Source organism: Bufo gargarizans, chromosome 3, assembly GCF_014858855.1.
Source record: "Bufo gargarizans isolate SCDJY-AF-19 chromosome 3, ASM1485885v1, whole genome shotgun sequence".
Classification (NCBI taxonomy): domain Eukaryota; kingdom Metazoa; phylum Chordata; class Amphibia; order Anura; family Bufonidae; genus Bufo; species Bufo gargarizans.
In genome coordinates, this window is record NC_058082.1 from 69,506,777 (window position 1) to 69,521,929 (window position 15,153).

Below are 15,153 nucleotides of genomic sequence, written 5' to 3' on the forward strand. Positions count from 1 at the left end.
AAGCAGGGGGTAGTAGTATCTGCTGTAGGACGCCGAGCGTCATCAAGGGCCGGCCTCCGCTCACGCGTCACCACAGCGTCACTGGATTTGACCTAGGTGTATCACGGCGCATGCCCCGTTCACATCCCATCTCAGGACGCCATCTTGAAATCTGGAAAGATGCCCTTAACCTGTATTCAAACACCCACATTGTGGTACATCAGGGTATTGCAGACCAGACCGGCACAGACAGCCCGGAAACCAGATTGTCCCCATGCCATACCCCGACTGGAGCCCACCGAACAACACGAAAAACGTTATGCATAGGGGGTTATCCATCAGGGGTGTCCGGTCGCATTCATACCCAAGAGGGTTCTCCTCCGGCTAGTACCCAGGTGTTGCAGGGAGCAAATCTAGATTTCAGAGATGGCGTCCTGAGATGGGATGTGAACGGGGCATGCGCCGTGATACACCTAGGTCAAATCCAGTGACGCTGTGGTGACGCGTGAGCGGAGGCCGGCCCTTGATGATGCTCGGCGTCCTACAGCAGATACTACTACCCCCTGCTTGGTGCTTGGCCGCTCCGGTACAACAGTGAGTTATGCACAGAATCCAGCGATCGCATAGTTGTGATTTTCTAATGTTTCAATGTGTCCTCTGGATCGTCTCTCAGCTCCTCCCTCGGTATGTTTCACATTCACTGGACGCATCCATCGACTGTGTACTTGTTTAAGTATGTAATCGATGGGTCCGCCCCCCCCCCCTTTTTTTTTCACTATAGTTTGCAAATGTCTGATGTATACACTTGATTGATGTTTTATGTTATGCAAATACCAGATATATGTAATCGATGACATTTGCCATATTTTCTGCACTTATATTCTATGTACCCATGTTTTTGTAATTGTCAGTTTTAAACACGCCCTCTGGGTGTGACGTGATCACATGACTTGTAACTTAATTAACTCACCCATATAACTGCAGTCACTTGATTTGTACCTTTGCTTGAGAAAGGCTCAGTATTGGAGCCGAAACATTGCACCGTAGTGTTGATTAAAGAATAACTTCACCTTCACAAGACCGGAGTGCCGTCCTTTTTCTGGATATATATATATATATATATATATATATATATATAGTTAAAACCAGAAGTTTACACTATACACTATATAATTATTATCATTTGCCAAATGCCAGAATAATGACAGACAGAATGTTTTAAGGCATTTTTATTACTTTCTGCAATGTCAAAAGTTTACATACACTAACTTACTATGCCTTTAAACAAATTCTCGACTGCCCATATGATGATGCAATGTGTTTGGAAGCCTCTGATAGGTTTGCTGGCAACATCTGAGTGATTTAGAGACACACCTGTGGATGTATTTAAGTGCACACCTGAAACACACTGCTTCTTTGTGTAGCACATGGTAAAGTCTAAAGAAATCAGCCAAGATATCAGGAAGAGAATTGTGGACTTGCACAAGTCTGGATCAACCTTGGGTGCAACTATAAGATACCTGAAGGTGCCTCGTTCATCTGTACAAACAATTATACGCAAGTACAAACAAGATGGGACTGTCCAGCCATCATACCACTCAGAAAGGAGATGGCTTCTGTGTCCGAGAGATGAACGTGCTTTGGTCCGACATGTGCATATCAACCCAAGAACAAAAGCAAAAGACCTTGTGAAGATGATGGCGGAAGCTGTGTCAATATCCACAGTGAAACAAGTACTGTATTAACATGGTCTGAATGTCCACTCTGCAAGGAAGAAGCCATTACTCCAAAAGAAACATAAAAAAACCCAGATTAATGTTTGCAAATGCACACAGGAACAAAGACATACATTTTTGGAGACACGTTCTGTGGTCTGACAAAACGAAAATTGAACTTTTTGGCCATAATAACCATTGTTACGTTTGGAGGAAAAAGGGAGAAGATTGAGGCCTAAGAACACCATCCCAACTGTGAAACACGGGGGTGGTAGCATCATGTTGTGGGGTTGTTTTGCTACAGGAGGGACTGGTGTACTTCACAAAATAGATGGCATCATGAGGAAAGAAGATTATGTGGAAATACTGAAGCAATATCTCAAAACATCAGCCAGGAAGTTAAAGTTTGTGTGGAAATAAGTCTTCCAAATGGACAATGACCCAAAGCATACTGCCAAACTGGTTGCAAAGTGGCTTAAGGATAACAAAGTCAATGTTTTGGAGTGGCCATCGCAAAGCTCTCATCTCAATCCTATTGAAAATTTATGGGCAAAGCTGAAAAGGCAGGTGCAAGCAAGGCGACCAACAGACACGGCTCAGTTACACCAGTTTTGTCAGGAGGAATGGGCCCAAATTCTGACCAACTATTGTGAACAGCTTGTGAAAGGATATCTATAATATTTTACCCAAGTCATACAGTTTAAGGGCAATGGTACCAAATATTAATGAAATGTATGTAAACTTTTGACTTTGCAGAAAGTAATAAAAATGCCTTAAAGCATTCTCTCTCTCTCATTATTCTGGCATTAGGTAAATAATAATAATGATGGTAATCCTAATTGACCAAAAACAGGAAAGGTTTATTTTTATTTCATGTCAGATATTGAGAAAAACATGCATATGCGTCTTTTTATATAGTGTATGTAAACTTCTGGTTTTAACTATATATATATATATATATATATATATATATATGTATATATATACAGTATCTCACAAAAGTGAGTACACCTCTCACAGTTTTGTAAATATTTTATTATATCTTTTCATGGGATGACACTGAAGATCTGACACTTTGATACAGAGTGAAGTAGTCAGTGTACAGCTTGTATAACAGTGTAAATTTGGTGTGCCCTCAAAATAACTCAACACTCAGCCATTAATGTCTAAACCACTGGCAAAAAAAAGTAAGTACACCCCTAAGGGAAAATGGCCAAATTGTGCTCAATTAGCCATTTTATCTCCCCAGTGTCATGTGACTCGTTAGTGTTAAAAGGTCTCAGGCGTGAATGGGGAGCAGGTGTGTTATATTTGGTGTTATCACTCTCACCCTCTCTCATACTGGTCACTGGAAGTTTAACATGGCACTTCATGGAAAATAACTCTCTGAGGATCTGAAAAAAAGAATTGTTGCTGTACATAAAGATGGCTTAGGCTATAAGAAGATTGCCAACACCCAGAAACTGAGCTTCAGTGTGGTGGCCATGACCATACAGTGGTTTAACAAGGCAGGTTCCGCTTAGAACAGGCCTGGCCATGGTTGACCAATAAGTTGAGTGCACATGCTCAGCGTCATATCCAGAGGTTGTCTTATCAAAATAGATGTATGAGTGCTGCCAGCATTGCTGCAGAGGTCAAAGGGATGGGGGTCAGCCTGTCAGTGCTCAGACCATACTCCGCACACTGCATCAAATTGGGCTGCATGGCTGTTATCACAGAAGGAAGATGATGCACAGGAAAGCCCGCAAACAGTTTACTGAAGACAAGCAGACTAAGGACATGGATTACTGGAACCATGTTCTGTAGTCTAATGAGACCAAGATGGTGTCAAGCGTGTGTGGCGGCAACCAAGTTAGGAGTACAAAGACAATTGTGTCTTGCCTACAGTCAAGAACGGTGGTGGGAGTGTCACGGTGCTGCCGGCTGTGAGGAAATCCAATTTGTTGAGGGAACCATGGATGCCAACATGTACTGTGACATACTCAAGCAGAGCATGATCTCCTCCCTTCAGAAACTGGGCCGCAGGGAAGTATTCCAACATGATAACGACCCCAAATACACCTCCAAGACAACCACTGCCTTGCTAAAGAAACTGCGGGTAAAGGTGCTGGACTGGCCAAGCATGTCTCCAGACCTAAACCCTACTGAGCATCTGTGGGGAATCCTCGAATGGAAGATGGAGGAGCTCAAGGTCTCTAACATCCACCAGCTGTGTGATGTTATCATGGAGGAGAGGAAGAGGATTCCAGTGGTAAACTGTGGAGCTCTAGTGAACTTCATTCCCAAGAGAGTTAAGGCAGGAAAATAATGGTGGCCACACAAAATATTGACACTGTGGTCAAAATTCGGCCATTTTTATTAAGGGGTGTACTTAATTTTGGTGCCAGTGTTTTAGACATTAATGGCTGTGTGTTATTTGAGGGCACACAAAATGTACACTGTTATACAAGCTGTACACTGACTACTTTACATTGAATAAAAGTGTCATATCTTCAAAATACAATATATTTATCTCGTACAGTAGATGCTGTAACAGAAAAAAAAATTTAATGTTTTTTTTTTTTGTTTGTTTTTTGTCACTTCACCTCCACGGGTGAAGGAAGGAAGATGGAGACATTGTAATTGTAGCTGGAGATAATGCCCTCCTGTCATTCCTACTGCAGCCTGGTGGCATCCTGCAAGGTTGTGACTCGTGACCCAGACAGAAGCCTTCCAGACAGGCAGAACATTTATTCACTTTTATAATATAGATTACATTAGTATTTCTAACTGCCCAAAGATACATATATGCCACAGCCCAAAAAAAGTGACTAAAACTTGTAACATCTACAAATATGCTGCAAATATGTGCAAGGAAAATGATTCATATATGAATTAGTCACCACTGGAGCAGTGTAATATTTATTTTCCTGGAAAGGAAAAAAAAAGTTGCACTTGGCTAAAAGTCCTGTAAGTTCCTAAGTGATTGCAGCAGAGGCTGATTTCCTTCTGGAGGGAGGCGCATTAGTCTCAGGTTGATGCTTTGCTCCCCCCCCCTTACACAGAATTCCAGGCTGTATATAAACTCTGTTCTGCTCTATAACACTTGGCAGTTCTCCCTTTCCATTTGCAGGGAGCATTAGGGGGACTAAATAATGAAGGTTATATTTCTATCAGTCTTTGCCATCTTTGTACTGTCTGCATTTGACGGTGCAGACAGTAATGGCTACTATGACAAGATCCTATCACACAGCCGCATAAGGGCCAAAAAACAAGGGTAAGTATAATAATTTATCTTTCTGTGAAAACATGAATTTTATTTTTAGTGTTGTACCAGAGCTAGCTGTCGTAGAACTATTAATTCCAGAGTGAATCCATATTTTTAGAAAGTTCTTATAAATTCTGAAAACTCTGTATTTTTAGTTCCTTTATGTTAACTATATTGTTTCATTTATTAAATGCCTTCTTTAAATGGACCTCTCATATTAGGAAACTTAAGATAGATAGATAGATATTAGATAATAGATAGATGTTATAGATAATGATAGATAGATAGATAGATAGATAGATAATAGATAGATGTTATAGATAATGATAGATAGATAGATAGATAGATAGATAGATAGATATTAGATAGATGGATAATAGATAGATAGATAATATATAGATGGATAATAGATAGATAATAGATAGATGATAGATTGATAGATGTTATAGATAATATGATAGATAGATGATAGATATTAGATAGATAGAAAATTGATAGATAGATGTTATAGATAATATGTTAGATGGATAGATGATAGATAGATAGATGATAGATAGATAGATAGATAGATAGATAGATAGATAGATAAATTTGCAACTTTGCTTATATAAAGGTTCTAATATTTTTAGAAATAGAAACTATGTCATCACACTTGGAATTGTTTAATGATAATTATGCAGCAGGGCTGAACTTGTTACGTCTTTTCTGTATTTTAAGATAATGCAGTAGGCTTACCCTGAGCCCTAAGTAAATCCACAGATTACACTTTGTGTTATCACAGAGGCTTGTGCCAAAAAGGAGTTCCTCAGCTTCTGTGCCTATGTGCATAGAAATCTACACAAAGTGGCTATTAAATATGGCCGTCTATGTGCAGCTATCACTGGGATTCTATAAAGAATAAAGACACGTGACATTTTCAGTAACTGATGAATTGAAACTCCTGTTGGTCCTAATGCTCAGCCTTGCACGTATGTCTTCTGGTACTTTTATCCTGAGCATGCTACAACAGAATGTCCCACTTAAGTAATAATTAACTGCCACAAGTGAGAAATGTACATTTTCCACTAATCAGGGGACAGTGTGCTATTTGCATAGCTGGGTTTGGTATCCTAGATGGGAACTAGTAACACTAATTACATTTCATTGCACTGGGGATGCTGAACAAAGAAGCAGCCTTCCAGAGCACATGGCGTTTTACAAGGTTTGGAAGAGAGACCCAGGTAAAAAAAAGAAAAAAAAAATCAGCTATAAAGCACATACTGACATATTTCAGGGCACTTTGTGGCGACCGCTGGAAGGCTTACAGGCATAAAGCTGCCTTTGTTTCATTATTAATGTGGAAAGTGGGGACACGTGGAAAGTGACTCTACAGAAATCTTCATTATACTGCATTGTACGCATACGGATTTGTACGTTTCATAATTTTTTATTCATTTTATTCCCTTTCAGTCCAAATGTCTGCGCTCTGCAACAAGTCATGGGAACGAAAAAGAAGTACTTCAGTACCTGCAGAAACTGGCACCAAGGCACCATCTGCGGCAAAAAAGCGTAAGTGGCATTTAATACCACTGATTGTATTCATTGACTTTATAGAATTGATTTGTTCATATACTGTGGAGGGATACAAGCTGAAGAATGGAAAGTCAATGGGATGTTAGCGTTGTGCTGTACACAGTCCCATGAATGAGAATTTCTGGCAGAGATTCCTTTTTATTGTAAATTCTGTTCTTGTAACATCTGTATTGGTGGCTTTTAGAGACGAGTGAATAGAATCCTACGAAGTGGAATTCGATGCAAATTTCAGGATAAATTTGATTCGCCTAGAAGCCGAATTTCCACGTGCTTTGTTTCAGCGAACCGATTTAAACTGAAATAGTATAAAACATTTTTTTTTTTAATTGCCTCTTTGCCGAAATCCCGTGTGGTGCGAGATTACATTAACACGCCAGTCAGCGTGATGATGCCATATGTCACCACGCCAGCCGGAGTCAACGTCCTGGCTGAGAGTCCGAATAAACAGCGCCCCAGTAATGTCATCTGCAGCAGAGTTAGAAAATCTATGTAAAAATCTACAGTATATATAAATATATATAAAATGATATATAAAATTATCCATGGAAATCCATTAGGTAATGGGTGCCAGGGTATTTAGATGGAGAGCTAGGTGAACGAATAAGCCCAACTGCAACTCACAGTGAGTCCCAGAGATGTAGTGGATCTGAGTACACCCTGCTAAGTATGATTAATGTAAAGGCAAGGAATACACTAAATCTGAAGAACTTGTGGAGATGTATCAATAGCTCAATGCACTGCAGCTTTCCTCGAAAGATGAAAACTGCCTCTAGTGCCACCTATCGGTGAATATCTTTCAAGTAACTTTTCAACCCCCTTAAAGACTTTTGCAACATGAGTTCTCCAGAGGGATATATTTTTTCTGGAGGAGAGCTATTTTTCATATTTTTCCCCAGGGATCATAAATTCCCAACTTTCATGCATCCTAGTAACAGGGTATCCATCATCTGTCGCTTCAGTGATGGCAGTTAGTACTTTCTAAATACTTATATGCCAAACTCAGTGAGGGCAGCATAATGCAGGTAACAGGTAACCTTTATGGACACTTTTTCTAGTAGATGGAAGTTATGGATGATTGACTCGGGTTTCCTATAATGGGGTATTTAAAATGTTTTTTTTTTTTTTTTAACCAGACTACCCCTTTAAACACCAGGGCTGTGATGGGTAACCTCCGGCACGCCAGCTGTGGTAAAACTATGACTCTGTCGGTGGCTGTTCTCAGAACTTTATAGAAATGAATGGAGCATGCTGGGAGTCGTAGTTTCACCACAGCTGGAGTGCCGGAGATTACCCATCACTGCACTGGGGCATTTCTGGAAGTCTGGATTATGATGGCACAGCACATAGTAATGAAATTCCCCTGTGGTGGCGCTAGAAGAACATTGATCACTTCCTCTGACTGCAGTTCAACACTGGGGTCCGGATAACCTGTGATCAATTTTTTTAAACAAATAATATTGTAGTTTTCTACTTTTTAGTAAAAAATCGAGCACCCTCCTGTCAAAGCATAAAGTAGTAGAATAAGATATATAGCGATAAAGTGCAAATAAAATGCATGACTGCAGTTGGGATGCAAACGGCAGTATACATGGGATTACATGGATGAGCTACTTTGCATTCAATTTGAAGAAAATGTTGCATACCTTAAAATGAAGCTGCAGTTCAATCTGCGGGCATCGTGTTATAGAGCGGGAGGAGCTGAGCAGATATGTGGGGAATGAGTCAGTATAACTTTTGATTTACTAATGTGCAGTATGTTCCTGCTTATAGGAGTCCAGTTTGGAAGCTTTCTCTGTAGCAGCATCATATAGGGAAGGTTGTCAATCACTGATGAATTAGTAAATCTCAGGTTATACCAAATCTTAAATCTTTTTCAACAAAACTATAAATCAATCGGCTCAGCTCCTCCCGATCTATAAGATGCTACCTGCAGATGTTCAACAGAGCAGGTTCCCTGGGGTGAGGGGGTATTTGCAGGATTTGGTTCCAGTAATCTGAATATCAAGTATTAAGAAACTAAATATAAGTTATTAAAATCATCTCCAGAACTTTGAACAACACAGTAGGAAAGTAAGAGCAATAGAAGCCTTCTCCATACATATGATCTGTGAATATGCGTGTCCTCTGCCTTCCCAGCTGTTGTGAAACCACAATTCCCCTAGCATGTCCATGCAGGAAATGTCATAGCACTACAACTGCAGGTCACACGTTGGGGATAATTGGTTCCTGTGAAAAGTATTTGCCACATTCTAACTATTCTAAGCATTCTAAATTATAGGGGGAAGCTGAGGAATAAATCAGTGTATTTTTTTTTGTTTCCATCAAATGATAGAGCTCCTAAATTTAGATTTGGTTAAATCTGTGCAAAAATATAAATTTTCTTTTTCATGCATGGCCACTAGGTGGAGTAGTAATACTTCCATCATCTCATGATGCTTGTTACTAATCGTTTACTCATGACTTCTCAAGGGACATATATGCCCTTTATCCAGTTTTACATTTTATGTGGACTTTATTTTATAATAATAATAAATACAAATAAAAAACAAAAATGACAAATGTGCCATGTTTTTATATTAATGTCTTGTTTTAAAGTAAAAATAAATACATAATTAAATAAATATCTGTTCACTTGCCACCTTACTTAAAGGGGTTGCTTATCTAACACTGTGTGAGCCGAGTCCTCTTTTAAACAAACAACTGTGAGTTGTGTTGGCTATGGAGGACTACCCTGGCCAAAATGAAGACTGGTGCTCCAAATTATAGATGACTGAATTTTCGCAAATTTCTTTCAGCCCAATTCGTCTGAATCGACCAAGTAATTCAATTTGGGTACAAATCAATAATACCCCCTCACTCTCAAAACTCTGCTAAATGAATCTGAAGAAATTGTGCCATAGGCTTTGCGAGCAGTCACAATGACATTGTTGCTGGCAAACTTGACAGTCAGATCCATAGGGAGTTCATACATGATATATCAGGTTCTTAAAATGCCACTACTTTTTGGGGAAATGTACTGCATAGTGCAATGGTTTATTTAACGAATGTGCCGATCCCATCTGTATGTGGAGGAGGCATTCGCTATCTGTGTACATATACTGTAACACAACCTCCCACTGAATCCCCCCAGAGAGAGTGCATGGGAGGCTTATCTATATGTAGTCAGTGAGCATGGAGGAGGATGAGGAGGAAGGGTTGGGGAAGTGATTTTTCCATTGTGTGTTTCAGTTTTCTGCAAATAAAAAAATTGCAGGAGAAACAGGACTCTTTTGTAGGATTTTGCCTGGCTAAAGCACATGTTCCCAAACTCCAGTCCTCAGGGCCCACCTGCTGGTCATGATTTGAGAATATCCCACAGAATGAATACCTGATGTATTGACACTAATTATATCACCTGCTCAATACTAAGGAAATCCTGAAAACATGACCAGCATGAGGTTCCTGAGGACTGGAGTTGAGCTGCCCTGCTTTAAAAGACCAGTGTGTCATGAGTTTTAGCTTTACAAGCCCCCCCCCCCCCCCTCACAAGTCAATGGCAGATAGCACTGTATTCATGGATAATTTGTTATTATTGCTTTGACCTTTGGGGTCATGTCAATCATGGTGAATCAGGAATGGGCCTGTCAGCTGTCCGGCCTAGTTCCTGTTATTATAGATGTAATGAGGTCTAAAGCAACTTTAATAATTGGCAGAGGTCTGACACTCTGAACCCCTGTGGATCAGCTGTTCGGCAGTACCTACGACACAGAAAGTCAACGTCGGTACTACACCGCTCTGTCTACTGTATGGTGGGTGAAGCATGTTACTGCTGTGCTGCTTCCATTTATTTTAATGGGAGCACTGCTGCAGTTACCAGCTTTGTCCACTACACAATGGATGGAGCTGTGTAGTTCTGGTGCCAACTTCCAGTGATGGAGCTACAGCTGATTGGTAGGGGTGCGAGGAATCAGACCTCTTCAATCAGATATCGATGGCCTATTCTGAGGATAGGCCATCAGTATTAAAATCCTAGACAAACCCTTTAAGCCGTATACATATTGTAACTTATGTAGTACATATTTTAGTTGTGTTTGTGTGTGTATGTAGAGATATATATATATAGTTTTTTTTTTTTTTTTTTATGAGAGTCTTATGTTGAATGCTTTACTTAAACTCTAGATTAGTTTACCTGTAGCCTTGTGCAATAAGTCTTAAATTACCCCATGTAATGTAACCTGACTGAATGGGTCTGCAAATCTTCAGCAGTTCCTGTTGTAAAATGCCCGGAGGAAAGGAAAAGCCATCACGACAAAATTGTGATTTGAGACATTCCTTTAAAAGCTCCATCTGTTTGCTCTTAAAATCACAAGCTCAGACAAATCCCGCCTGTAAATAGAGGTGTTGTTAGCGCATTTCACTTTCTAAGGGAATACATGACATCAGGAGGACTGAAGTTAGGACAGTAAGGAGATTATTCCATGGGGTGAAAGGGATTGTTTGCCTGACACTTTTAAAAGGAATGCATAAATGTAGTGTTTTTAGTACTTTACTTGTTAAAGCTTGGGTCACATGTACAAAGTGATACCAACATATAGAAACAGATGTTCTGCATACAAGTAAGACATTCTTAAAAAAGGTGATGTATAGGGCTTAAAGGCTTTTTTTTCTGAAATATAAATGATATGTTAAATGGGTGTTTCCAGCAATTTAAAGTTGTCCAATATCAATAGGATAGGGGATAACTATTATATCGGTGGGGGTCCTACTTCTGGAGCAGGTGACCCATACCTAGAAGAGCCCTTGAGTTGAACAGAGCAGCAGGTTGAGCCTGCAGCCTGGGACTTTATTCCTCTGTATGAGACTGCTGGAGATACATAGGTATTTCAGGGATTAATGGAGTGGCATCTTAGGGGTTGAAAGTCCATGATCTGTGTTATTGCCGATCACAGACGCCGTCATCGAATGTCTGCTATGTAAAAACAGCAGGCAGCTGGCAGCTGGGCTCCATGCTTAAAGGGGTTGGACACCTTTTGGAGGGAAACGGGGGGGGGGGGGGATTGGACCCTTCTTCCCTCTCCTGGCCAGACCTGTAAAGGGAAGTATACTTACTTGTTCCCTGCCGCTGGGACCAGTCTTTCACTCCCCGGCTATCACTGCCTCACTCGAGTTCCCCTTGTGTCATCTACTTTGACACCTCTGCAGCCAACTGATGGACACGGTGGTGACCTGCTCCCCTTGTGTCATGCCAATCGGTCACGAGACACAGCGGGAGCAAGCCACCACTGTAGCTAGCGATTGGTTGCAACAGTGTTACAGCAGGACTCAAGTAAAAAAGCCGAGGCCATGGAGCAAAGGAGCCAGGACCTAGCAACAGGAGGCAAGTAACTATGCTTCGCTTTGCAGATCTGCTGGAAAACCTCCAAAGGTGACAAACTCCCTTAAATACCCCACATCTGCTATACATGTACGGTGGATGTCGGGAAAATGTTAAAGGAATCATGAAAATGCTGCTCAATCTACCAGCAGCATGTTATAGAGCAGGAGGAGCTGAGCACATTGATATATAGTTTATGGGAAAATATTCAGTAAAACTTGTATTTTATTAATATAAAGGGAACCTGTCGCCATGAAAAGGCAAAGTAATCTGCAGTCAGCATTTCTACAGCAGGAGGAGCTGAGCAGATTGAGATATACATTTATGGGGAAAGGTTCAGTATAATCCGTATTTCATTCATTGAAATTCCTGCTCATTCTGGTCTTTAAAATCAAGGAGGCGGTCCTATCAGTGATTGACAGCTATCTCTGTATGCGAAGTTATAGAGGGAAGGCTGTCAATCACGAATGGGACAACCTTTCTGAGTTATACGCCCAGAATGAGCAGTTATTTAAACAAATTAATTACAGGTTATACTGAATTTTGTCTCACAAAACTATACATCAATCTGCTCAGCTACTCTTTAAATCTCTGCTCTTTCTGAGCTTATCCCATCTCTCCCTGAAGAATAAATGTGGAATGCTCATTAGAGGGTGCAGTGTGGGGCCACGGCAGGAACTACATAGATATATGGATAATTCAGGTCGGTATATATTATTTACATATAAATTTTTTTAAGCATGAGACTGTTTTTGTAAGATTGAGTACATGTATTAGCTTTATGATATGGTGCTTATAATAGGTTTGTCAAATTTGGCTTAAATATGCTGCATCCCCCCACCACTTATTATTTGTACAATGTTTCTGCTATTTGTATTTGTGGGGTCGGTACAGCCAGAGCTTTTAATATATTTTTCTATTCAATAAATATTATTTCTAGTAATAAAATAGCAGTGCTTTAGGGGGGAGTTGACACTTTCTGTGCTTAGTAGTCATGAGGGCGGTCCTATCAGTGATTAAAAGTCTCCTCTGAATGATCATGCATGAGATATCTATCATTCGCTAAGACCACCCACATGACTCCTAAGACCTAAGAGTCAGAAGAGAATACAAATAATAAAATCCAAGATGTACTGGGAAGGAAACTACTGTATATGATTTATGAATCTGCTCAGCTCCTCCTGCTCTATAACATGATACTGGCAAATCCGATTAACTATTTAATTTGGCTACTTTTATTTGACAATTGACACAGTTTCCATTCAGTTTAACAAAGTATTATACTACAACAGAGCTTGTACATCTTTTAATTTTATTTATTATACTCGTTTATATAGCGCTGACATATTCCGCAGCGCTTTACAGACATTAGCATCACACTGTGCCCAATGGGGCTCACAATCTAAGTTCCCTATCAGAATGCCTTTGGAGTGTGGGAGGAAGCCGGTGTACCAGGAGGAAACCCACACAAACACGGGGAAAACATGCAAACTCCATGCAGATGTTGTCTTTGGTCTGATTCGAACCTAGGACCCCAGCAACAGTGCTAACCACTGAGCCACCGAGTTCCCCAACATTTCATTCTCATCGAGAGCGTTAAATCCACATTGAGAAATTGCACTAAAATATGTATTACTTTAGGTAGCAAGTATAAACAGCTAAATTAAAACCCCCCATGACTTACAGCTACTGTATAAAGGGCAATAAAAGACAAAAAAAGGGCATTTAAAAAATGCAAATCTGAGGGGTCAGCTGTAGGGTTTGAAGATTGCCATGGGCTAAATAAAATCTGTAAAAAGGATATAAAATTAGCAAAAATACAAAATGAACAGCAGGTGGCAAAAGAGAGCAAAACAAATCCCATATTTTTTTTTTAAATATATAAATGCTAAAAAACCAAGGTCCGAGCAGGTACATCCCCTAAATAATGGTAATGGTAATGGTAATGGGGGGAAGGGGGGGGGGGGTAGTCACTGAAGATAAGGAAAAGGCAGAGTTACTAAATGTTTTTTTTAGCTCTGTATATACATCTAGTGATATACTCAATTGGCTAACTGTAGATATAGTCCAAGATAAGTTAAATAAGGTAAATGTGAACAAGGCTCCAGGTCCAGATGGATTACACCAAAGAGTGCTTATAGAGCTCAGTTCAGTCATTGCTGTGCCCCTGTTTATAATTTTTAAAGATTCTCTAGGTACTGGTACAGTGCCAAGTTACTGGGGCAAGGCAAATGTGGTGCCCATATTAAAAAAAGGATCTAGATCCTTCACAGGTAATTATAGACCTATAGGCTTGGAAAATATAGTTTGTAATTGGATTGAAAACTGGTGAAGGACCGTGTTCAGAGAGTTGTGGTTAATGATTCCTATTCAGAATGGTCCCAGGTTATAAATGGTGTACCCCAAGGTTCAGTGCCGGGCCCTCCATTTAATTTATTTATAAATGATATTGAGGACGGGAATTAATAGCACCATATCTATTTTTGCAGATGACACCAAGCTATGTAGTACTGTGCAGTCTATGGAAGATGTCCATAAACTACAAGCTGAATTGAACTCTCTGAGTGATTGGGCATCAACTTGGCAAATGAGTTTCAATGTAGATAAATATAAAGTTATGCATCTTAGTAGTAATAATCTCTGTGCTTCAGATGTCCTAGGAGATGTAACACTGGGGGAGTCACTTATAGAGAAGGATTTGTGTGTCCTTGTGGATTGTAGATTAAATTACAGCATACATTGTCAATCAGCTGCTTTTAAGGCCACAAGGGTATTGTCCTGAATTAAACGAGGCATGGATTTGCGGGGCAGGGACGTAATATTACCATTTTACAAAGCGTTGGTGCGGTCTCATCTGGAATATGCAGTTCAGTTCTGGGCACCAGTCCATAGAAAGGATGCACTGCATCTGGAAAAAGTACAGAGGAGAGCGACTAAACTGATAAGGGGCATGGAGGGTCTTAGTTATGAAGAAAGTTTAAAAGAATTGAACTTATTTAGTCTTAAGAAGAGACGTCTAAGGGGGGACATGATTAACCTATACAAATATATAAATGGACCATACAAAAAATACGGTGAAAAACTGTTCCATGTAAAATACCCTCAAAAGACAAGGGGGCACTGCCTCCGACTGGAGTAGAAAAAGTTCAGTCTCCTGAAGCATCAAAGCTTCTCTACTGTAAGAACTGTGAATCGGTGGAATAGACTTCCTCAGGACTAGGTCACAGCAGGAACAGTGGATAGTTTTATAAAGGCTTTAGATGAATTCTTAAAAGTAAACAGCATAG

At 40.1% G+C, this 15,153-nt stretch overlaps 1 protein-coding gene across 7 annotated transcripts in view; it reads left to right on the forward strand.

The window, feature by feature from the left end:
- The first annotated feature begins 4,768 nt into the window (after nt 1-4,768).
- The window catches only part of POSTN (periostin), a 79,736-nt gene continuing 69,351 nt past the window's right edge, over nt 4,769-15,153 (forward strand). For 5 of the 7 annotated variants that reach the window (XM_044285161.1, XM_044285163.1, XM_044285164.1 and 2 more), the window contains exons 1-2: nt 4,769-4,950; nt 6,391-6,489. In XM_044285161.1, coding sequence (XP_044141096.1) covers nt 4,829-4,950; nt 6,391-6,489 — 221 coding nt within the window. In that variant the 5' untranslated portion in view covers nt 4,769-4,828. The remainder of the gene's footprint in view (nt 4,951-6,390; nt 6,490-15,153) is intronic. The other 2 variants (XM_044285167.1, XM_044285168.1) reach the window with 1 other exon arrangement.